At 40.0% G+C, this 22,409-nt stretch overlaps 3 protein-coding genes across 4 annotated transcripts; 1 reads left to right on the top strand and 2 right to left on the bottom strand.

Moving 5' to 3' along the window:
* Positions 1 to 1,203: 1,203 nt before the first annotated feature.
* ist1 (IST1 factor associated with ESCRT-III) lies at positions 1,204 to 6,992 on the bottom strand. 2 transcript variants are annotated; one of them, XM_040011293.1, is made up of 10 exons: positions 6,863 to 6,992; positions 6,201 to 6,301; positions 5,911 to 6,091; positions 5,746 to 5,833; positions 5,555 to 5,638; positions 5,341 to 5,451; positions 5,070 to 5,252; positions 4,146 to 4,247; positions 3,594 to 3,639; positions 1,204 to 3,077 (listed from the first exon to the last, which is right to left on the bottom strand). In XM_040011293.1, the coding sequence occupies exons 2-10, from the start codon at positions 6,286 to 6,288 to the stop codon at positions 2,911 to 2,913; spliced, it is 1,050 nt and encodes a 349-aa protein (XP_039867227.1). In that variant the 5' UTR covers positions 6,289 to 6,301; positions 6,863 to 6,992; the 3' UTR covers positions 1,204 to 2,910. The 2 variants fall into 2 exon arrangements, with proteins under 2 accessions (XP_039867227.1, XP_039867228.1); XM_040011294.1 differs by having other exon boundaries at positions 3,594 to 3,600.
* A 1,316-nt stretch (positions 6,993 to 8,308) lies between these two features.
* Positions 8,309 to 16,413, bottom strand: mphosph10 (M-phase phosphoprotein 10 (U3 small nucleolar ribonucleoprotein)). Its single transcript, XM_040010766.1, has 11 exons — positions 16,305 to 16,413; positions 14,056 to 14,719; positions 13,789 to 13,961; positions 13,530 to 13,695; positions 12,286 to 12,427; positions 12,097 to 12,164; positions 11,861 to 11,998; positions 11,652 to 11,762; positions 11,327 to 11,434; positions 11,017 to 11,247; positions 8,309 to 8,581 (listed from the first exon to the last, which is right to left on the bottom strand). Exons 1-11 carry the CDS (start codon positions 16,388 to 16,390, stop codon positions 8,432 to 8,434), a joined length of 2,037 nt encoding a protein of 678 aa, XP_039866700.1. The 5' UTR covers positions 16,391 to 16,413; the 3' UTR covers positions 8,309 to 8,431.
* Positions 16,399 to 21,816, top strand: mcee (methylmalonyl CoA epimerase). The gene is made up of 3 exons (XM_040010768.1): positions 16,399 to 16,511; positions 18,258 to 18,598; positions 19,591 to 21,816. Exons 1-3 carry the CDS (start codon positions 16,484 to 16,486, stop codon positions 19,741 to 19,743), a joined length of 522 nt encoding a protein of 173 aa, XP_039866702.1. The 5' UTR covers positions 16,399 to 16,483; the 3' UTR covers positions 19,744 to 21,816.
* The last annotated feature ends 593 nt before the right edge of the window (positions 21,817 to 22,409 follow it).

Here is a 22,409-nt window from a genome sequence, read left to right as displayed (position 1 = left end):
AATTTTGTATGTATGATTTTATAAGTTCAATATAAAAAAAAGAAATTAACTACCTCCCAGCTTTAGTACTTCCCACACATGTTCATCCACATTTTCTCTGGCTGAGGCTCAGGAGGTGGAGCAGATTGTCCACTAAAGGTTGGGAGTTCAGTGGCTGGCTGCTCCAGTCTACATGCTAAAGTATCGTGGGCCAAAACATTGACCCCCAGGTTGCTTCTGATGTGTTCGTCAGAGTGTGAATTGTGAAGTGCTATATAAGAAGCAGTCCACTTACTATTTATAAACACACTCCCACATTTAGTTTGTTGGGATCTACTCATCTCAACAGCATCCCAACCCTTGGAAACAGAACTCTCGAGTCTTTTTTGGACACCAGTTTAAAAAACAGTCGGCTCAATCACACAGAAAAACACAAATATTATCACAAGTGTGTAAAACGGTGTGACCACAGACTACAAGACTCAAGAAATTCATCTCATACCAATTCAAAACTACAGCAACCTCAAAGCATTTTATATTGTAAGGTAAATATCCTACAATATTAGATAGAAAACCAACAACAACCCTATAATTAGGACTAGGCAACAGTGGGGAGGAAGAACTCCCTTTCAACAGGAAGAAACATCCAGGATAAGCAGACTCAGGGAGGGAAAAGAGAAAAGGGAAAAAGGAGATGATAGGGAGACACAGATAAAACAAACTATGAAAGAGAAAACATGAGCTTTAGGAAAAAGTAAAATTTTAAGCCTAATCTCTCTCCCAAATCCAAACTGAGAGCTGGAGTGAGGCCTGATACCTGAAGGCTCTGCCTCTCATCCTACTTTTAGAAACTCAAAGAAAGAACAAAGGGGAGAGTCCACAAAGACTGTCCAAAGCCAAATGATCACTAAAACGTAACAGGATGAATTTTCACATGATTGAGTCGCTCTTAACTCACACCTGTATTGATCACAAGTGTCAAACAGAAAATGAGTCAAGTATGACTTGATGCAAGACTATGTTGCGATAACTGAAAGGATCCATTATGTAAAGAGGTTAGTTTCACATTAACTTAAATCACAGTATGTTTTACATAATTGAAAAAATGATTTCCCTTTCAGAGCTTTCCCTTAACATTAGCGAGCTCTGCTGGTTACCATTGAGCATTACAGGTTGTTTTTAAAAAGAAAAACTGATGGAAAATTATGTGCAGACCTTACAAGCTTTCCAGTTCCAAATAGTCTTTTATTAAATTGTTATTGTAGTATACATTGTTTGGGGGGAGGGGAACTATTTTTTGCAACAAGACACTATTTTGTGTCTTAAAAGTTTAACTTGTAAGAACAATCGAACATAGAAAAGACAGTGAGCAGATCACAGTTCTGTAGTGTTAATTATCTCTCAGTTTTTTCCCAGCTCATGTAAAACTATTAATTAACTGCACGTATAACCCAGTGGGGAAGCTTTTCAAAGCGCTGAGTCATATTATTCAAGGCCACCGTCTATTTGCCATGCAAGCAGAGCCCGGTGTAATCAGGTTACAGGAACAATAACAAAAACCTCTCACTACACTTATTACAATAATTAGAAACATCTACCTCTAATGCCTGTACAGATTTTTTTTAATCTATCAAGCAAATTAAAACTCAGAATCTGTGGAGTGTAACGCAAATAAGGTCAATTAGAAACTGAAAAACGCATTATGTGTCCAGTCTTGGTGGATAACAGATGCTTAATCCTAAAACAGACTGGCAAGGCCTCGGATGAGAGGTGAAAGGTAAGGCAAATGAAGTGGTGAACATACAGTACAAGACCCATGCACAAGATCACAATGGCACGAACTTTTTCCTCTGCTCTCAAACTTTACATCTAATCAAATCAGTTTGCTGTCTGGCTGCTTTCGCCTGCCAGGATTTTAATTGCAAATTTGTTTGTTCAGTCATAAAAAAGTGCAGGTACTTTGTAAAACTGACATTCAAAAGGGCAAAAAGAAAACTTTATTTGGAGATAGTGTATATAAAACAGATTTGTCAAATATTGAACAACTCCTGGTTGCCAAACTCCTTTTCCTATACAGTTAAATCATTCATGTACATAAGTCTACCTATATTGCTGTAAGTGTTTTATATTACAGATTTCCATACATGTTGTCATTTTACATCTGTGTCCCATCGCCCTCAAACGGAAAAGGTTTGAAACCATACTATTTTTCTGATACAAATACACCTTGAAGTTTGAGAAACTCGGTAATGATGAGTATTTAACAATCCCACGGTGAGAAAAACTGCGTAACACACTGAAAATATGGCTTCCATGTGTCCCGGTACAGCTGAGAAAAACCTCACTGACTGTTGGAGCCTCACTTTGGAAACTAAATGGTGATTTTAATGCGTAAAAGCTTGTTCGCCACCGAGGTGGCGGAGCCCGCTATACCTGTCAAACTGGTCTGAGACGGGACTGAGCGACACAGTGGCAAAGATCACAGCGACAGTGTGTCCAAAGTAGAATAAAGGCATGTACTATAAATATCAATCAAACCCAAAACCTTCAGAAAAATCAACACTTAAGATCTAAATGTGAACATATTAATTACCACACAGACAAATGGAAAAGGTTAAACTTCAGTGCGATTTTAAATAAGGAGCGAGAAGGGGTGAACACCCACATGATTGTTTAAGATTTTATCCAACGTGCCAAATAGAAGAAATGAAAACATGTGGCGCTTAAAAGTACTCTCTCTCATTAGCTGGTCACAGCTATATAAATGAGGTAATAGATTACATGTATGTTTAATATTTGTGTAAAATTACTTCACCAAGAAAGAGGGAGGAGAGCTACCCAAATCTGATTCAGAGCCTTGAACAATTCCTATTTCCTGTTCTGAGCTGTGTAGGTGACACAGGCCTGTTTATGTATATCAGGTTAAAGCATTTAGGTCTTCTTCTTCAGCTCCTCAAAGCGCCGCGTCAAATCATCAAAGTCAATGTCATCCGAGGTGGTGTTGCTTCTGCCCAAGGAGGATGTTGGGAGTGTGTCAGGAACAGATGGGAGTTCTGGAAGAGCGTTGTTGTCATAAATCTGAGCCGAAGGAGCGGGACCTGGAGAGTAACAGGCATTAATTATTTAGGAAAATGTTTGGCAGGTGAGCATTTTAAGGATAACTTAAGTCCTACCCTACTTTATTTTCCCACCTTGTTAAAATCTACTGCAAACAAGACAGATTAAAATAAATAAACAAACAAGGTCTGTTCCACAGACCTCCCCCACCTGTGAGCTGCACTCCGTAACCTTTGCTTTCATTAGTATGAGCCTCACCATCCTTCTGCAGCAAATACACATCAAAGCAGCAAATCTGCTTCCAACAAGCACACTGGCATGCTAATAATGCTTAATTTGCACAATAAATTACAAGATAATTTTGTCAAAGAGTTACGTATATATATGAAATGTTTTAAAAAATTATTTCATGTGGGTAGAGTTAAAAGATTTAAATACTATTCAAGACTAACTGGCACAATGTGGGTTATAGTTATTTCAGTTGATTCGCTGACAATAAGAAAACAAACTATTCCCCTCTCATCATTTAACTGCTGCTGATTGTTGACAGAACTCACCTACGCTCTGGGAAGGAAAAGAAGGTTTTTCAGTTAGGTCGTCAATCTGAAACAAACAAATGTGTTCGTGATGAACTCATCCCCATATTTAAAAACAAAAACAAATATATACATATATTTGTTAGTATTAATAAGATTTTGATTAATACTTCATTTATAAAAGGCAGATGCAAAAACAAACCAAAAAAAAAGAAAAAAAAAAAAGAAAAGAAAAGAAAAATGGAAACCATCACCTTTAGTGTGCAACACTAAACATGATTTTTGGTAAAGGGCCTCAGTTATCGCTTCTTTCAGTCCCGCTAAGAAAAGCTGATCAGGTCATAGTTAGTAGGTTAAAGTTGGCAAATTTCATGCTACCTACATCCGTGCAGATGAACCTGAATCTGGGCCTACTCTGAGAAATAATGTTAAAGTATGGAGGACAGGCAGAACTGTAAGCAAGCCGAATAAACAGTTCTTCCCTGAGTGGTTCCCTGCCCTGTCCGTCTGTCCACCTTTGGAAACATGAAGGGGGCATGGATGGAGGGGAAGGGTTCAGTCATACAGACTTACAGACTCGTATGTAGGGGGAGAAGTGGGCAACTGAGGTGGCTGCCCTCCTCCCATGGGGGGCTGGAAGCTGTTGTAGGTTCCAACGGGTCCATGAAACGGTTCCTGGGGGTAAGCAAAAAAAAAAAAAGGTCAAACAAGTTTGAGGAAGGTAGTACACATTACACTACAAGGTCAAAAGTATTGGGCCATACCCCTTTTGTGAACATTTGTGAATGAATGGGTCATTCACTGTCACTGAACAGGTACTGTAATACAATGTTACCAGTTTAACAAGTCAGGCTGTTAAATGAGTCACTAAGACTGCTGACTCAATAACTATAGAGTTCTAACATCTGGCATTAACATCAGCCCAAAAACTGCGTGCCAGGAGCTTCATGATATGGGTCTTCATTGATTCCAATAGGTGTAGGTAGCACAGTACTTTTATCAATATAGTGTATAGTTCTCATACAAAGTAAATACAACAAACTAGAATCTATTTCATCCTGGTGATCTTACTGCCATTAAATTGTCCTCAAAACAACATGCTTCAAAAGTCAGAAGCAGCTGTGAAGGACTTTTCATACTGTTAAAATGTAACAAAATATACATTTTTCTTTAGAACAAGTGCTGTAAATGTTCTATGCCATCTATGCCTTTCAGAAATGGATGAAAAGCTGAGGGGTCACTGCCAGTAGTAACAAATTACTGCTTTGCTAATTTCTTTAGATGTTCTGAGAACCAAAAACAAAATTCCATCCAGATACACATGTAGCAATATCCTGAAAATGAGCATAACATTATCTGCATGTCATTACAAGGCAAAGTTAGAAAAGTGTTTTTGTTTTAATATCAGTGAAATGTTCACGTTAAATCTGTAACAGAAAGTAAAAAGCAACACAATATTATTCAACTAAATCATCGTCTTTAAAAGGAAACTCTTACAGCTCCATTGGGAGGTGGATAGTTGAAAGCTGTTGGCATTGGCATAGCCATAGGCATGGGCATAGGCATATGGATTCCAGGAGCTAGAGGAGCTGTGAATCCTCCACCACCTCCTCCTCCTCCAAACTTCCTGTCATTGTCGACATCAATCAGGTCTGCCTCCTCCCCAGTACACACCTCGGGCTATCCGGAGAAGTAGCGGATGGTAAATAAACAGAGGGCAAAATTTCCAACTTTCATATTGAGTAACAACAGATTCTTTGCTGCTTACCCGGACCATGGCGTCAGGTTCATAGGGGACATTGTAGTTCTTTGCGATCTCTATCAAGTAGCGCTCGACCAAGATCTTGGGAGGAGCCTCAACACTCAGTTTGTGCATCAGCTGAAATCAGATATTTGATTAGATGTCGCTAAGAGCACACTAGACAAAAGGTTCATACATTCCTATACAAGCTTGTGGACAGTCACTGGGGAAAAAAAATTACCCTGTCGTTGACTGTGCCAATCTGGTTTGTCCTGCATAGCTTGCCGTACTCCTTGCTATATTTTGCACACAGCTGTTCAGACACCTGAAAGAAGATTTTAGAAACAAGATTGTCAATACTGACTTGAAATGAATAGATGTAAATACCAAGTGTTTATTATCACTGGAGACAGATTTTTAGATAGAACTTACAATTTTTAGCTCAGACACCTCTGACTGCAGACGAGGAGCTGCCCAGATGAGAGTGGACACTGCTTCCTGTAAGCCTGGATCTAGTTCTCTAATAATGGATAAACAGCAACCGTGTTAACGAGGACGGACACTGAAGGTAAGGAATTTACAATGCTCAGTACTCACTTCATGGACTGAATGAGGCCAAAGCGAGTCAACAGCAGGTCACAGTAAAGCTCTAAGATCTCCATGGCTTCAACCAGATAGTCCTCTCTGATGATGTGCTCCACACGGATCCGTGCCCGCTCATCCTTACCTGATGACAGGTAATCTGCAATCTCTTTCCTGGCCTTCTGAGCAAGCTCAGCTTTATGTTAAATTTGGCAATATGGGAAAAGGAAAAAACAAACAAACATTAGAACTACTTTACAAATAAAGAGCCACTTCAGCTATTGGACAGCAGCACGGTGACTCACTTTTCTTTTTCTCAAGGAGTTTGAGTCGGTTGATGACCAGTCGGAGGTTGACTCTCAGCCTCTCTGATTTGAAACCTCCTCCCAGCATGATGACGGACAGCCTTTGGACAGGAGAGAGGAGAGGGGAAATAAGTGAAGACGACCTATGGAGCCCATCTAACTTACCATCTCTGATCCAGTGAGTCACTCAATCATGTGAGCATGACCAACCCATCGTAACACAATGACTCCGCACATTCACGCGACACACAACACAAACACACACGTAAACAAGGTCAGGAATAAACATTAAGTTAGTTACCAACACAAAGTATTAAACTACTAACGACTCAAAACATTAGCTTTAGCTTGACGCCGAGAACAGGTAACAAGAAGGCCAGCCATGCTACTTTAAACGATACCGTCTTATCGTGTCCAGTACCGTTTTACCCATTAACATTACAATCATTCATTTTTAAAAACCCGAGCCGGTGCTTGTGTGAACAAATCTGCTAGCTACAGCCTTTGCTTTGTTAGCAGTCTTCTGTTATCGTTTGTGCTAGCTACCGACCTAGCTCCGTCGTGTAACGTCAACAAAACCAAGTCAAATACACTGAAAGACTTTAAGAATTCAGATAGTTTCGAAATAGTTTAACAGGTTAAAAAAAATGCCAGAAGCTTACCTGTAAATACGAGTCGAACGCACAAACCAACTTATTTGAGTCTTGTTTCGTCGCTCACTTCACTTCCGTGATTATCTCCAGTGACGTCATGGGGAATAACCCAGGGGCGGGGTTGCTGTCCGAATCAAAGGAGCGTCAATCACAGGTGCAGGTGTGACCCAGTTGTCAGCCGATGACGTTACTTTTTCCTTTTTTTTTTTTTTTTTTTAAAATGTGGCCCTAATACTACTTCTTATAGATAAATATATAAATAAAACAGTTTGTATGCTATTTTAGAAATACCGCAGCTGTCCACAGTACAGGGTAAACCAATCAGTTTAAATGCTACCTAACACAGAAAACTCCAAAAGTTAATAGTTAACAGAGGTTAAATGGCCTGGTAAATGGCCTGTATTTATATAGCGCTTTACTAGTCCCTAAGGACCCCAAAGCGCTTTACATATCCAGTCATCCACACATTCACACATCACACTGGTGATGGCAAGCTACATTGTAGCCACAGCCACCCTGGGGCGCACTGACAGAGGCGAGGCTGCCGGACACTGGCGCCACCGGGCCCTCTGACCACCACCAGTAGGCAATGGGTGAAGTGTCTTGACCAAGGACACAACGACAGAGACTGTCCAAGCCGGGGCTCGAACCGGCAACCTTCCGATTACAAGGCGAACTCCCAACTCTTGAGCCACGAGGTTAAGTTAGGTGGAGGCTAATTACAATGTTTGTTTTTTTTCCTTTGCTTGAAATAATTTAATTGTGGGATAACCCAGTTGATAAAATTAGGGGGGACAAAGGTGGGTTTGGGGACTAGGGGGTATGAATATATTATCAAGATGAAGCAGTCTGTTTCAAATCTGTGGTTTATCACAGCATAAATTAAATGAAATAAACCTCAAAATTATGTATCCAAGTAAACATTGTACCATATATTTAAATGAAATAAATAACTGGGAAGCCGAAACAACTACAAACATGTTAAAAATACACAGACTAATCTACAGACATGGTTGGTTAATAATTAAAATGATCAAAATAAGAATTCCACTTAGAAAAAAAAAAAAAAAAAAAATGAAGAGCTGCTTTTCACTGTGAAATTGATCTTTTCCAGTCTGGGAAATTACATGTCTTTGATCTATAAATACAGTCTTTACAAAAAGATATCAATTAATATGCATTAGTGAGAGAAGTAACTATTTTATTCAAGGTTTAGAGGCTATTTTATATTATTTGCATAGTTCCCAGACTACAGAGTGAGCACCATACCGAATTGTTGTCTGCCCAGAATGATTCAGAGGATCACTAGCTTACATTTTAGAAGAGTGTCAAGAGATAAGACTCCCTTAGAAAATGGCTTAATATTCAGAGGACCGTCTAAAGCCATGTGGTGGGGTCTCTATTCATACAGAGGGATATGGGAAATGAGCAAAAACCAAACAGAGCACCAGCACATCTGTAAACCTGATTATTTTTAATCAAAATGTTACAAGAATTTCAGACATAACATTTATTTTGCATTTTCATAAAAATATATACAATAAATCATTGCTAATCCCTAACAAACCATCACAGCTATTATAACTTGAGTTTGCTAACAGAAACCTCTTTGTTTTTCTTCTTCTTTGAAGGCTGGTCCTTTGCGCTTTTGATCTGACTTTTGACCTGGTCCTGCAGCTGAGAGAAGAACGCTTGAGAGGACCGCAGAGCCTTGTCCTTCCCCTCGTCCTGAAACAGAGGAACACTTGGTTAGTAAAGTCACCTCAGGAACATCTGCAGCAAGTAGGAATTTGTGTAATGTTTACAACAAAAGCCTTCCTTAAATGTGTGGTGTGTCTGAGAAGTGGAAAAGGCTGACTAATTGTTTGCTAAAAATAGATTACCCAGTCTGTGATGGCACTACATAGTTAAAACATGAGTTAATCCATAGAGCACAACCTGCTGAAGTTCAAACTGTGCATCAGAATGTGGAACACCGGTGACTTTGAACGTGACACAGTCGTTGACTCTGAGAATATTCTGAAGCTGCTGATCTACTGGGACTTTCCCCAAACAATGTTTAGTATTACAGAGAATGGTCCGAATAAGATCAAAATATCCAGTCAGCAGTAGTTCCATGTGTGAAAATGACATGTTGATGTAAGAGGATAACGAACTGGTAGGAAGGCAACAGTAACTCACAGAACTGCTCGCTACCACTAAAGCCCCGTTTCCACTGGTACCTACTCAGATCGACTCGCAATAGTTCGCCACAGTTTACCAGTGATACAAGCAGGTACTAAAGTGTGACGTCGTCAGACTACATGCCACCGATTGGCCTGTCAGGGGGTGACTCCATGAGTCATTAGATTATCTCATTCATGAAAATCAAAACTGCCATTTTTTAAACCCAGCTAGGAGGGAAATGGCTACAAATAATGCCGGTGCCTCCCGAGTCTGACGGAAAGCCACAGACCGAGTAGCAGGTATATTCTTGCCTCGACATCCACCTTTGTTGTAGGGTTCACGTCTCAAACTAATCACAGGATGCTTGGCCATGTTGCTATGACAATGACCACACACATTAGGTGGTACTCGATTGTATTGGAAAACCAGTCGATCCCAATCAAGTCGTGGCGAACAGTGGCAAGTCGATCCATGTAGATACTAATGGAAAAAGGGGCTTAAGGTATGCAGAAGAGCATCTCTGAACGCACAACTCGTTGAACTTTGAAGCAGCAGAAGATCACACTGGGTGCTGCTCCGGTACGGACATGAAACTGAGGCTGCAGTTTTCAGAGGCTCAAGAAAATTAAACCACAGAACATTGTAAAAATGTTGTCTCGTCTGATGAGTCTTGATTTCTGCTGCAACACACAGATGGTTGCGTGGCTGGTTATAAACAACATGAAACAGGGCTGTAGAGTGTGACCAATGTGGTCGCAAATGTGACCTAATTTCTCAATGGTGTGACTAAAAAAAAAACATCCTAGGTCACACCGGTGCGACCAGGCATTCGAGTTACAAAAAAAAAAAAAAAGTCTCCACAACTCTGAAAGTCTCTGTGTGGCCAACAGCAGACAACATTGAGCCCAAATCATGGTCTAAACCAATCTGAGGTAGTCAAGGGTAGAACCTCTCAGATGATGTCAGCGAAGCACCTTAAGCACAATAACTTTTTCAGTACCGTATTTTTCTGACTAGAAGGCACACTTAAAATCCTTTAATTTCCACAAAAGTGTGCCTTATGTATGAATTCTGGTTGTGCTTCCTGACCGCAAACTGATTTTATGTGGTACACGGCGCTCAAAAACTTTTAAAATGCTTTAGTACGACTTTGGTAAGCTACAAAGCCACACCACTTGATAGATTGGTGGAGCATTACGGCTACCGTAGTCTGGAGGAGTAATACATACCGTACTTCAACATAATATTACTCTATTGTGTGTCTATATGGACCTTATAAGGCACCTGTTAAGAGACATGATTATGATACGGATTTCAAACTATCAGTCACGCAGTAGAACATGGGAATAGAGCAGCTGTGAGAGAATTCAACATTAATGAATCAATGGTACGGAAGTGGAGGAAGCAAGAAGAATGAGTTGAGTAAAGTTTGACTTATCAGACTGTTTGGTTTCGCTTAATGCGCCTTATAATCTGGTGCGCCTTAAGGTCCAAAAAATACAGTAACTTATCTTTCTTGTAGAAATGTTCTCCAAATAAAGAACTTTGTGTTGACAACCAACAAATCTGCAGAAAATGTGTCACGCTGTCATGTCAATATGGACCAAAATCTGTTGTTGTTGTATGTTTCCAGCACTTCGTTGAATTTGTGCCACAAACACTAGGTACTAGAAATCTGTACCTAATAAAGTAGCCAGTGAGTGTAATGAAATTATTATTATTCACGCTTAAAAAAAAAAAAAGGTAATTGTTTTTTTTAAATCAACTTCATTTTGTATACACTTTGTTTAAAAAAAAAAAAAAAAAAAAAAAAAGCATCACATTGGTGTTTAGTGATATTTAGACTTAGTCGTATCATATGAATAATGATTACTTTCTCCTGTGTGCATCTTTAAAGCACTTCCAAACATTTCTAATGTTGATCTGACAGGACTCTGAGCAGGTTGATGACGACTTCCTACTGAGAGCAGCAGAGTGAAGCGAGATCAGGCACTCACCTTGAGTATTGTCGCTTTGCCTCCTTTTGTGACTTTTTTGAGGGTTTCTGTCACTTGAGCCTTCGATGGCTTTTTGTTCTCCTCGGTTTTATTGGCCTCTTTAAGTTTCTGTTTCTTTTCCTTCTCTTTGATCTTCAGTCGCTTAACCTTCTTTTTGTTGCGCCTCTCACGTTTCTTGTCTGTTGATGTCTTCTCTGTCGCTCCCAGCAAATCTCCCACTTTGTTCTTCTCCTTTGGTTGGAGGAGAGGATTGTTAGACAAAATCCTCATATGAAAATAATGGACATCTGTACATGGATTGAAGACTAACCTTGATTTCTTCTGGTGCGAGTAGCGTAGCATCACTAGTGCTGACAGGAGCCACCTCCTCCATTGTAATGGATGGCAAATTAGACACCACTTTGACCTCAGGAACGGGCTATGGACAAAAGCAAACATGAATACAAAATGAATCAGAAACCTTTTACCTTTCACAGTACAGCACTGTGTAAATATACATTCAGTTTATCAGCTGTTTATCCAACGATAATTACAGCTTAAATTAAAGACTACAATCACGTTGGGACAGGTTTTTAAAGAACCATGAGAAACTGCAGACTATCTAGTTTTAGTCACTGCTAGCAGGAAAAACTCACCGGCTTAGGTGTGAAGTGGAAGTTGGAAAGAGCATCTAACTTTAGGAAGAGTGTGTCCATAAGCTTCTGAATTTCTACATGGGCTGGGTTCTCCTCCTCCTCCGTTTTTTGCTGAAATTACAAAAGATGATAATAATAATACAATGAATATTTGAGGCAATGCTTCATATGTGTCAAAGTTCTAATGAAAACAAGAAAAAAAGTCAAACCTGATTCTGCTTGAGATATTCTTGCTCATAGATTTCTGCTAAACTCTGCTTGCTCTTCTCATGGTCCAACGTGAGCCTCTTCTTGTACTCAAACACCTCCTCCTTAGGCTTCTCTTTGCGAACCACGTCATCGAAAGCCTTCCAGAAACACAAGTATAAGTAACTAGGTTATTCATTATAATAATATAAAAAATGAATAATAATAATAATAAAAAATACTGGTTACTGTTACTAACTTGGTCTTTAATTCTCTGTTTGATGATGTCTTCCAGCTGTAGTGTAGTTTCTTCTGTGATTGCAGGGGCTGAAAAAACAAATGAGAAATTTTACTCTATGATTTGACATAATAAGGCTGCTATTAATTATTCAAACTAAAGCATGCACAAACGGAGTGGGAGTTTGGGAGGTGCTGGGTGGTCACTAACCCGTCCTGGACGTCTGCTCAAACGCCAAGTCTTCCTCCAGCATGCTGTTTTCTGGACGGGTCTGTGCAGTTACTTCTCCGGACAGCTGCCAGGGTTTCTCTGCTAAAGCTGCTTTCTCTAGCTCTTCAATCTTCTGGGACATCTGCAGGTTACAGCAAATGCAGGATTGCACAGTCACCAACAGTGAACTAAAAATCAGCCCTGTTGGGTCAATGTTGGGTACCCATGATCTGTGCTCCTTCAGGTACAGGTGAGACATTCAATCGAAGGAGGCAGGTAAGGAGTTAAACTAATCTCCACTCTGAAGCAACTACCAACAAGAGTGAAGGACGCCGTTCACTAATGTGATACGTTGGGAAATTTACACTATAGGATCACCTATAGTGCAAGAATCTGAAATTTATGATTTCAAAACAAACAAACAAACAAAAGGTGGTATTAGCACTCCAGCAGATTTAAAGAGTGTACTCACACAAAGCAATCAGTATCGTGCCTGAACCCCCAAATTCTAGTTCATTCGTCAAGTGTGATCGCTGCTCCCCACTGTTTAGTTCAACTCAGGCCTGATACAGATGGATGCAACTACTACATCATCATTCACTGGTTTCTGAACTCCCGATACCTCGAAATGAGAGTTTTCACCCTTGCCATCTTGGTGTTTTAAAACCAGATGAGATGAGGGGTGGATCTGACTGTGAAACCACAAGTAAATCGCCTAATAAGCTGTCAATCACAAGCCAATGAACATAACCTGGATAATTCTCCTTTCTGACAAACACAATGACCAAAATTAATCAGCAAAGTGTTTACAGAGGTTCATTTACTTGTAGACTTGAATAGGATTTTAAGTCTTTCTGCAACCACAACTATGCCACCTGGGGGCCATTCAAAAGAATGCAAGTTTAATGGGGCCTTTTAAATACATCTATAACACATGTGAGAGGACACATGCATCCTAGAATTATGAACTGTGCTCTACAAGAGCACTTTTAAGAGTTTTAAGTGCATGAAAGAGCAAGCACGATACAAGACAACCACACTTAGTGTGAGCACACCCTCAGTCCTCTTGTGATTTAACACTTTATTTTGCTTTTTATTATTCTGGAGGGCTTACAGCTGCATCCTCTTAAGTCAAACAGGGATAAATTGGAATCAAATTAAAAAACTTGCTCCAACTTGCTGTGTTGGATATGTTAATCAAACCAGTGACATCTAAAACCTCGTTTCAGTTGCATTTCATTTACCTTTTCTTGCCGTTTCTCAAACGATGATTTTGCTTCAGACTTGGCTGAGCCTTTGGCTTTTCCTCCCAAAATGTCCTCCACATCCTCTCCCTCGCTGTCTTCATCATCCGAGAGATTAAAGGTCACTTTCTTATGAGACGACCTAGACTGACCCCTCTCCTCTTCCCTGCCGAAGTGCAGGTAAAGCAGGACACGAACATGGTGAAATTGACTTCTCCCACACATAACTGCACGTTTTATAATTTTTGATTGCACTTACTCATCATCACCCTCCTCTTCGCCATCATAGTCGTCATCTATTACTTCTTCACCTTCCTCCTGGCTTTCATCCACGCTGTCATCCTCTCCATCTGACGGGTCGTCTGTTTTAGCTGGTTCGCTGTCCACGGCGTCAAAGAAGTCCTTGTACTTGAGATTCCTGGAGCTCTTCACCTGTCGGTATAAAGAACAATCAACATATTTGCTGTAGTTTGAACTATTGGGAGGCAAAAAAAAATGAGTGGAAAATGTGTGATAAGTTACATACAGTATTTTTCTTTTGCTTTTTGGTGGAAATGATTTGCTCTAGGTCAAGATCATCATCCTCATCTGAGGGCAGATCCTGAAAATAGTCTACGTCATCTTCATCCTCCTTTCCCTCGCGCTTGTCCATATCATCCAGAAATGCCTCCATCTCTGACAGTTTAAAGAACTTATCATCAACCTCAGAGGGCACCACTTTTGCTTTGGATGCCTTCCTTCCTGTATCCTTCTTCTGTTTCTCTTTTTTCTCCAGAGCATCCACATCAAAATCCAAATCAGAGTCATCCTCTGTGTTATCGTCTTCCTCCACAGCCATTTTCTTTGTCCGTCTCGGTGGTTCCAATTCTTGTTCCTCCTCCTCTTCTTCTTCATCGTCATCATCATCTGCTGATGCTCCTTCTTCTTCTTGACCACTCTCTTCCTGCTCCTCTTCCTCCAGCACAGTTAACGTCTCATCTGCTAAAGCCTCGTCTATGGCGTTTTTAAAGTGTTTCAGTACGGCTTTGTTCTGCAGCTCTAGCTCCTGCCAAATCTGTTCTTCATCAAAATTTTCCACAACCAGCTGAGCTAGCGGGCTTCCTGTATAATGTCCAGGTTCCTGAGCTTTGTGGAGGTCATACAGAGTCTTAGTGATGGAGGTAAAGTCTGTTGCCACTTCATCTTGAAGGCTGCAAAGATGAAAAGACACAGAATTAGTCGGGTATGTCTTATGATGCAATATTGGGGGGGAAGATTTGTTGTTGTTGTTTTTATTAAATAACTGAATTGGATGAAAGTCTGTGGTTTATTTGTTAATGTGTTGGTACAAAAACAAAACCACTACGTTTCATCCATACATCTTCTACCGCTTATCTGGGTTCAGGTCGCAGGGGCAGCAGTCTAATCAGAGAAGACTTCCCTCACCACGGTCACCTCTTGCAGCTTATCCAGATGGGCGCAATCACATCCGTGACCTCGTTCTTTCGGTCACTGCCCAGAGCTCGTGACCATATGTGAGGGCAGGAATGTAAATCGATCGGTAATCCAAAAGCTTCATTTTTAGGCTCAGCTCTCTCTTCACCACAACAAACCGACAGACTAACCGCATCACTGCTGATGCCGCTTCAATCCATCTGCCAGTCTCCTCCTCGCCTCATTCATGCTTAAACTCTTCCACTTGGGGCAGCAACTTGCCCCATGGGACTGTTTCATCCTTCAAATTATTGATTTAGTTGCCATGGGATGATGTGGCCTGTGGTTTTGGGCTGGCTCTAAGATCACTACTATACCACATACAGTCTAGAAGTGCACGTTTTGCCACTTTTCAGCAATTTTCTTCTCTTGTTTCAGTAGCTCAGAATGAAGACAATTTTCCTGTATTACGCCGACTTTTGGGCTCCTCAAGAAAAAGCTGTGCTCTGTGTCTGTGTGTGTGTGTGTGTGTGAGATCCAGGCCTCCCACACCCAAACAGCATTGTGCTTATTTGTTAAACTGCTTAAGCAGCTCCAGCACCAAGAGCTCAGGCCTTTTTTGACTACTGGGCTTTGAGATGTGCCGTCTATGGCAAACCTGTGGAATCAGTCCTGTTCTGTTGGGAAAAACTTGCCTGTCTGATTGTGGAAATTCAGTAGGGCTTCTCCACCATTTTATTCATACAAGTTTTCTCCCGTTTGGTGAAGTGAGGGGTCTTAACCCCCATTTGAAATACGGCAACACAGACTTGTGTGCACAAATGCATATACTAGATATTTACTTCATTCAAGACATTTGAAGTTTTACATTTTCTAACAGGTGTGGACTTTCTGAGTCTAAATCAGGATTGACAAACATGATATGCAATGAATAAACATCTGGTGTGTCACAGCAGTTGGTAGTCTGCACATCATCTTTCTTTTTTTTACGTAGCTCTACAGACAGCTTACAGTAATGAGCTAACTTTTATTTTATGAGCATAAATGTTACTGCAGTTGGATACGCTCATACCATGAAGATCTGTTTAAAGGTGTAGCAATCCCCAAATGCAGACGTGAGCCAGCTGATTTTAGGAACATAAAGCGACTAAATGTTTCTACATGAAACAAAAAGGAGAAACTCGCCTAATCATTTATATCTTACCAAATCCTCGACGTATAAACGTGTTGTCAGGTAAATGTGTTAATGCTATGCTATCGCTACAGTTAGCTTCAGCTAGCTGGAGCGAATTTATAAAAATATTTAACAGCTTCTTCAAAAGATTAAAAAAAAATTACTCAACGCAAACAACAAACACTTACCTGAGAAAGTTTTCTGGCTGTGCTGTGTTGGCATTTATTTTCTTTACACACTCTTCCAGAACACCGAACACATCTCCACTAGCCATGATTGTCCCCACATGTGTGGCTGTCTGTGTCGCACGTAAACAGGCTCACCGAGAAACCGCTCTGTACCTGCCACTTGGTTCCGGGGAACGAACATGGCGTCCGCCGTGCTGAAGGTTGCAGGTCTGTGTCAACAATTATTCAGCTTCGAAATTTTCGCTATTAAGTTCACTGTTCTGCAAACGATAAACGATGCTGCTAAGCTTCGTTATAGTGAGCTGTAATTTTTTTCGGAAGCTCAAACGAGCCCGCAAAGTTGACGAACATAAACAATGTTTACGTTACATCATGAACCAGAAGCACTCAAAAAGCGCAAACCTCCGCCAAGGCAGCTCACTCTGTATACAGTATTTACTTTTAAGGGAGTAGTATTGTATTTTCTCTATATTCAGTTATTTTCTTTGTTCTTTTCAAATATACTTTAGGAAGTTTGTAGTGCAGCAAAAAGGCTTTTGTTATTTGTCGCGTTGAAACCCATTTGAATATAGTTGGCATAATTTTGAGTATCATTTTTTATGTGGATATAGTACATGTGTAGCATTCATTTCAGTGGTTCCTAAAATGTTTAGTAATACATGTCAGGTGAAAAAAGTCTTTGATCAAACTAGTTTTTACTTTTGTTTTCCAATAAAATAGCTCCACATAGCGTTGTTATCACCTCTCAATCAATTCAGTCTATCAGGCTATCAATTGATCAATCAATTGACCTTGAAGGAGAGGTCAGAGGTCAAATGTGACACATTTGAAATCTTTACAATCTGCTTTCTCCATGTTTACAATACACAGGACAATCATAAGAATGATAGTTTCTAAGTTACAAAGCTTTTTGTGAATTTGTGACCAATAAATCATTACGCTGACCTTGGTGGATGTAAGCCAAGTTAACATGACCCCACGCTACACCCCTACAAAGTTTTATCATTCACTTCAAGCTGTCGCGTTTACAGACAGAGATACTTGGCCAAGGTACCTATTAACTTCCTAACTACTAACTTAAGCCAAAGCCATACCATGAAGTAACTTCACACTGGAGCATTTTATTCCAAGATTTTTGTATGGTAAGGAGATGTGTGTAAAATTATATGGGTACTGTTATTTACTCTCTGAAACACAGGGTTGACCTAATAACCTAATTATATGTATATGTTCAGTACATAAACAGCAGGTTTCCCAGACAGGGATTAAGCCTTGTCTGAGACTAGGAGAAGAATTCAAAGATGACCTCCAATGAAGGCAAAAACAAGATTATAGCCTGGGAAACAAAAGATTGCTCTTATAGTAATAAAACAAAGATTATTGATATGTACTCCTGATACTTCAGCTTTAAAATAAAAAACTAAGTATCATCAGTAAAAAACTATGTCTTCATAAGGAGACGGTAGGTTTATTTTACAACATAACTGAATAAAGTCATTTGAAAGTATGAAACACTTTATTGAGTTGAATGAATGGTAAGGTGCAGAAAAGCCAAAATGAGGGTATTATTTTATGTTCAGTATGAGCACTTTACTTTAAAAAGTCGTCTTTAAGGAATTGCCCTGTCGATTGGTCGTAGGAGGAAGGGAAGCCTAATCATTTTAATTTGAAAAGTCTTTCTTTCACAAATTGGTGTTATTCATGTTTACATTAAGTCAGCAAGCATCAAACAGAACACCAAACGGTAAAGATTGGTCTATTTATTATTTATATGATCTAAAACCAACAGTCAGTCACACAAAGGAGAACAGATTTGGGAGTGCAGGAAGCATAGGCTTTAAATATCATTAATGTAACTCGGGACTTGGTCCAGAATATACAGCATACATCAAAGCTACTCGAGTAGAAAGAACAAACACAGCTGATCTCTTTGTATTTTAATTTCATATTTAGCGGCAGGTGTTTCCAGATGCTCTCGCGTCGCGCTCCGGAGGGCACATTCAACAACGGTGCCCCTCCATCAGGGTGTTCCCGCGTCTCTGTGGAAGCTGGGCAGGCTTAACCACATCGCCATCGCTGTCCCCGACATGGAGAAGGCCACGGCGCTGTATCGGGACGTGCTGGGGGCCACGGTGAGTGAGAAGGTGCCCCTGCCCGATCATGGTGTCTACACTGTGTTCGTGGAGCTCGGCAACACCAAGCTGGAGCTGCTCCATCCTCTCGGAGAGAAGAGCCCCATCTCGGGCTTCTTGCAGAAAAACAAGTCAGGAGGAATGCATCACATTTGTATCGAGGTGAGACGGCAATGACAGGGGAGAGCTTTTATTACATTTTTGCATGACTCTGCTTCATTTATCTGTTCACGTGACCCCAAGTTCACGAAACTGAATTCAGAATTTGTTCATTTTCGTACTTCCTCTTGTCTACGTCTACTGTGACGTGTATATAATGAATGAGTGTACTGGTATAAAGCATTAGTTGCACTAGTGTTTTATGAGCCAATCCTTGCCTTCTGGTTCATATTCATTTTCCTTTTGCTCTGAGGATGTGCTGCAGCAAAATCTTTCTCTCGTGTTTTATGAGGATTGTGAGTCAGAATGGCCCAAAGAAAACATGCTTTCCTTCAGACTGTGACATGGTATTTATAAGAAACTGTTGTGTTGCATTTGTTATGTGAATCGGTGTAGTAGTATGGCTATTTGGTACATATAAATACATATGATATGACCTGGGATGACCACACGATTATCTTTGCTTGTGTTTTTATTTTAAGATCTACTCTGAATTTACAAATACCCATCATAAGGTAATAATTTAAAAGACGGAAACTAACAAATTAATCTAAAAATGAACATCTTCGAACACTAAAAACTGAAAAATAATTGGTGACTGACTGACCATGAGAATGGCCTAATGTAATATTATGAATTTACTAAATTACATAAAGTAAAATAACTTTTAAAAAAAAGCAGTTCAGCTTTTGCAGAAATCATAATTACTACGTGTATCGAAGCTAAAAAGTATTTAGGAATAATTATCTAGGGCCTGTGTGAGTGTAGTAGAGTTTGTTGTTAGTGTTATGTGTTCATGTCAGACAACAAATGTCAGTGTTGTTGTTGGTCCTATAAATCCAGTAACAGCTTGTCCCAAATTATGTGACTCAGCACGGGGGGCCTGTGCGTTAGTTTGCAGTGTTATGAGAGTTGACACTCAGTTGTGATCATTTTTAACCCTAATGATAACAAGTGAATTGAACAATAATGTTTTGTTCCCCCTATGACTGCAGGTAGACGACATTAGCGCTGCGATAGCCGACCTAAAAACCAAGAACATCAGAATGCTTTCTGCGGAGCCGCGGATAGGTGCTCACGGCAAACCGGTCATGTTTCTCCATCCTAAAGACTGTGACGGTGTGCTGGTGGAGCTTGAAGAAGCGTAAAACATCACATCCTGCTGTTGACTGAGAGTTTTCCAGGCAGTTTGATGATCAGAGTGATAGCGGGGATTGTTCCTTATAGCACTTCTGCTTTTGGAAAAACAGTTCTTCTTTGTATGGAATAAAGTTTTATGTGGTACATTAACATGTGATGTATTAGTATGCGGTGTGTTGTTCTAACAGCTTCCCCTAAAGTGTTTGTGATAGAAATGTGATATTTCCCATATCTGCTAATTTGTGACATACAGTAAATGGTGGCTTTCTTAGATACAGCACTGGGTTGGACTTCCTCTTGGGTTCAGAGCATGAATTCAACAAGGTGCTGGAATCATTCGTCACAGATTTTGGTCCATATTGACATGATAGCATTTTTTGTCAGCTCATCCACAACGTCAATCTCTCATTCCACCACATCCAAAAGGTGCTCTATTGGACTGAGATCTGGATGGTGACTCTGGAGGCCATTTGAGTACAGTCAGCTCACTGTCATGTTCAAGAAAACAATTTGCGATAATTTGAGCTTCGCGACATGTAAGATATCCTGCTGTAAGCAGCCATCAGACGATGGCACACTGGTGTTTAAAAGATGCTCAATTGGTAAAAAAGAGTCCCAATAAAATCTCTCCATCACTGTTACAAAATCAGCAGTCTGAACAACTAATACTGACCCTACCATCTAAATACTGAAGCAGAAATTGAAAGGCAATGTTTTTCCAGTTTTGGTGAGCCTGTGAATTGCAGCCTTAGCACTCTGGTCATTCTTCTTTGAACTCTTGCATTAAGACTTTTTTCACCCACAGAAAATTCCTAAAGCATTCATAGTTAAAGGATTTGTTGTAATGTAAATATCCAGACTTTACTTAACTTCACTAGTAGACAGAAGTGCATTTACAAAGTATGTAAGAGGAAAACGCTAAGATAAAATTAGCACCTAAATAAATAGAGAACACAGACTATCAATATTAACATCTATGAAGACAATTATGCTTTTAAAGAAAAGAGAGCTTGAGAGAAAATTGAGTAGATCAACTCCTGAAAATCTCAGACCACCACATCTAACACCAACAACCATATTATGTTTAAAGTCACTGATGCTCAGTTTGAACCTCAGGTCATCTTGACGATGTCTACATAAGTTGCTGCCACGTGATTGGCTGGTAAGATTTACAGTAGGAAGCAGCTGAACAGGTTTTCCTGATAAATTGCACAATGGGTGCATATGAAGTAGGATAGCTTCAGGTGGGAGTAAGTTTGATTTTCTCACTAACATGAATTCACTTTTGCATTTTGACTGACATGGTTCAAATTGGACTACTCTGATGCATTGATTACTGTTTAATCCCTTTAACTTTTGAACAAGGTCTGAATAAAATATGTTGATAATTTAAATGTTGATAAATATATTTTTAAATGAAAATCAAGCCATAAAAAAATAAATCTTAAGTTTTTTTTAGGTGAAGCCCAAATACTTTCATTTAGGCTAATTAACACTGTTAGAGTAAATAGTTAAACATTTGTCATTTTTATATTTACCATTTGTCCATTGTTTTAACTCTGTGAAAGGAATTCTTTCTTTCCTCCCATCCCCAGATTCTCGAGGTTCTGGGTGCGAGGTTGAAGTGTTTTATCACAGGAACGTCCTTGTGAAGGTCTGTTTGATGTTTGGTAGAACTTCCTACCCTTTGTATGGTTTCACTGTGTTATCTATGGTAAACCATACATTGGGTGTGGGGGAGACTACCCTCTTGATGACCAAGGATGTTGTTCCTGCTTTTAGGTTTTATGACCCTTTGATCAGCAGGAACAAACACACACACACACACACACACACTTACATACAGTCCTTGTCTATGTAACCAAAGGGGGTTGCAAGGGGAGGTGTTTTTTAAACTATTGTTTGAAGTTTGTCAATAAAAGGCAGCGAGAGGAGGCCACCAGTGTGGTCGTTTGTCGTGCTGGACACAGATGAGAGGCCTCCCTTGCGCAAGAAATCGATCGATCACTGTTGCCTTGTTTTTCTTTCATGGGAATAAGTCCTGGATACAGCGGGGTCTGAGTTTAGACCCAACAAACACATTTCCTTGGCATACATTATCCTGCATTTAGTAACTTGCAGTTTTTTCCATTATGGCGGCTTGTAAGGCATTCTTCCGCCTTGCTGACACCTTTACTCTTGCCATCAACGCTGTTTAGTCTTGCTGGCTGTAACTCACCACTGGAGGGAGTCACAATAAATACCAGAGGGCACAGTCTGTATCCTTGGAAGAAAACATGTATGCGACTGCAAAACAGAGGGAACTGCTGATGACGCAGATAGACTCTCGGACATTTCATCTTGATTTCCTGTACAAGCTTTGCTCAAGCTGGAAATCCCCAGATTAGTTTCGTAAACTTTGAGGGAAAAAAAAAAAAATACTGAGGGAGCTTGAGAACGTAAACTTGAAAAACTTGGACAACAAACTGTCAATTAGTCTAACATCAAGGTGCTTATTTGGGATTTCTGGTGGGTACGTTTTAGGAGAATTGAGGCTCTCTGAAAACTGTTTATGTTCAGCTAAACTGACTATTTTGCTTGTTTATGCTAAAACAAGAAGAATTGCTGCCAGACTTTAAACTACCAGTTGCTGAAAATTTAAAACTGACCTGACATTTGTGCCATTTAACTCCAA

This window comes from Simochromis diagramma, unplaced genomic scaffold (assembly GCF_900408965.1).
Source record: "Simochromis diagramma unplaced genomic scaffold, fSimDia1.1 OVJJ01000603.1, whole genome shotgun sequence".
NCBI classification, from domain to species: Eukaryota; Metazoa; Chordata; class Actinopteri; order Cichliformes; family Cichlidae; genus Simochromis; species Simochromis diagramma.
This window is presented reverse-complemented; position numbering and strand designations above follow the sequence as displayed.

Excerpts from the sequence above, each read along its gene's own strand:
- ist1 (XM_040011293.1), bottom strand. The coding sequence starts at position 6,288 with ATGCTGGGAGGAGGTTTCAAATCAGAGAGGCTGAGAGTCAACCTCCGA. Across the intron at positions 4,248-5,069 it reads ATCCACCTCCCAATGGAGCT|GAACCGTTTCATGGACCCGT; the intron begins GTAAGAGTTTCC and ends GCTTACCCCCAG. Across the intron at positions 3,640-4,145 it reads CTCCCCCTACATACGAGTCT|ATTGACGACCTAACTGAAAA; the intron begins GTAAGTCTGTAT and ends TGTTTGTTTCAG.
- mphosph10 (XM_040010766.1), bottom strand. The coding sequence starts at position 16,390 with ATGGCTAGTGGAGATGTGTTCGGTGTTCTGGAAGAGTGTGTAAAGAAA. Across the intron at positions 14,720-16,304 it reads CAGCCAGAAAACTTTCTCAG|CCTTCAAGATGAAGTGGCAA; the intron begins GTAAGTGTTTGT and ends TCATCTTTGCAG. Across the intron at positions 8,582-11,016 it reads GCAAAGCGACAATACTCAAG|GACGAGGGGAAGGACAAGGC; the intron begins GTGAGTGCCTGA and ends CCTCTGTTTCAG.
- mcee (XM_040010768.1), top strand. The coding sequence starts at position 16,484 with ATGGCGTCCGCCGTGCTGAAGGTTGCAG. Across the intron at positions 16,512-18,257 it reads CGCCGTGCTGAAGGTTGCAG|CGGCAGGTGTTTCCAGATGC; the intron begins GTCTGTGTCAAC and ends TTTCATATTTAG. Across the intron at positions 18,599-19,590 it reads TGCATCACATTTGTATCGAG|GTAGACGACATTAGCGCTGC; the intron begins GTGAGACGGCAA and ends CTATGACTGCAG.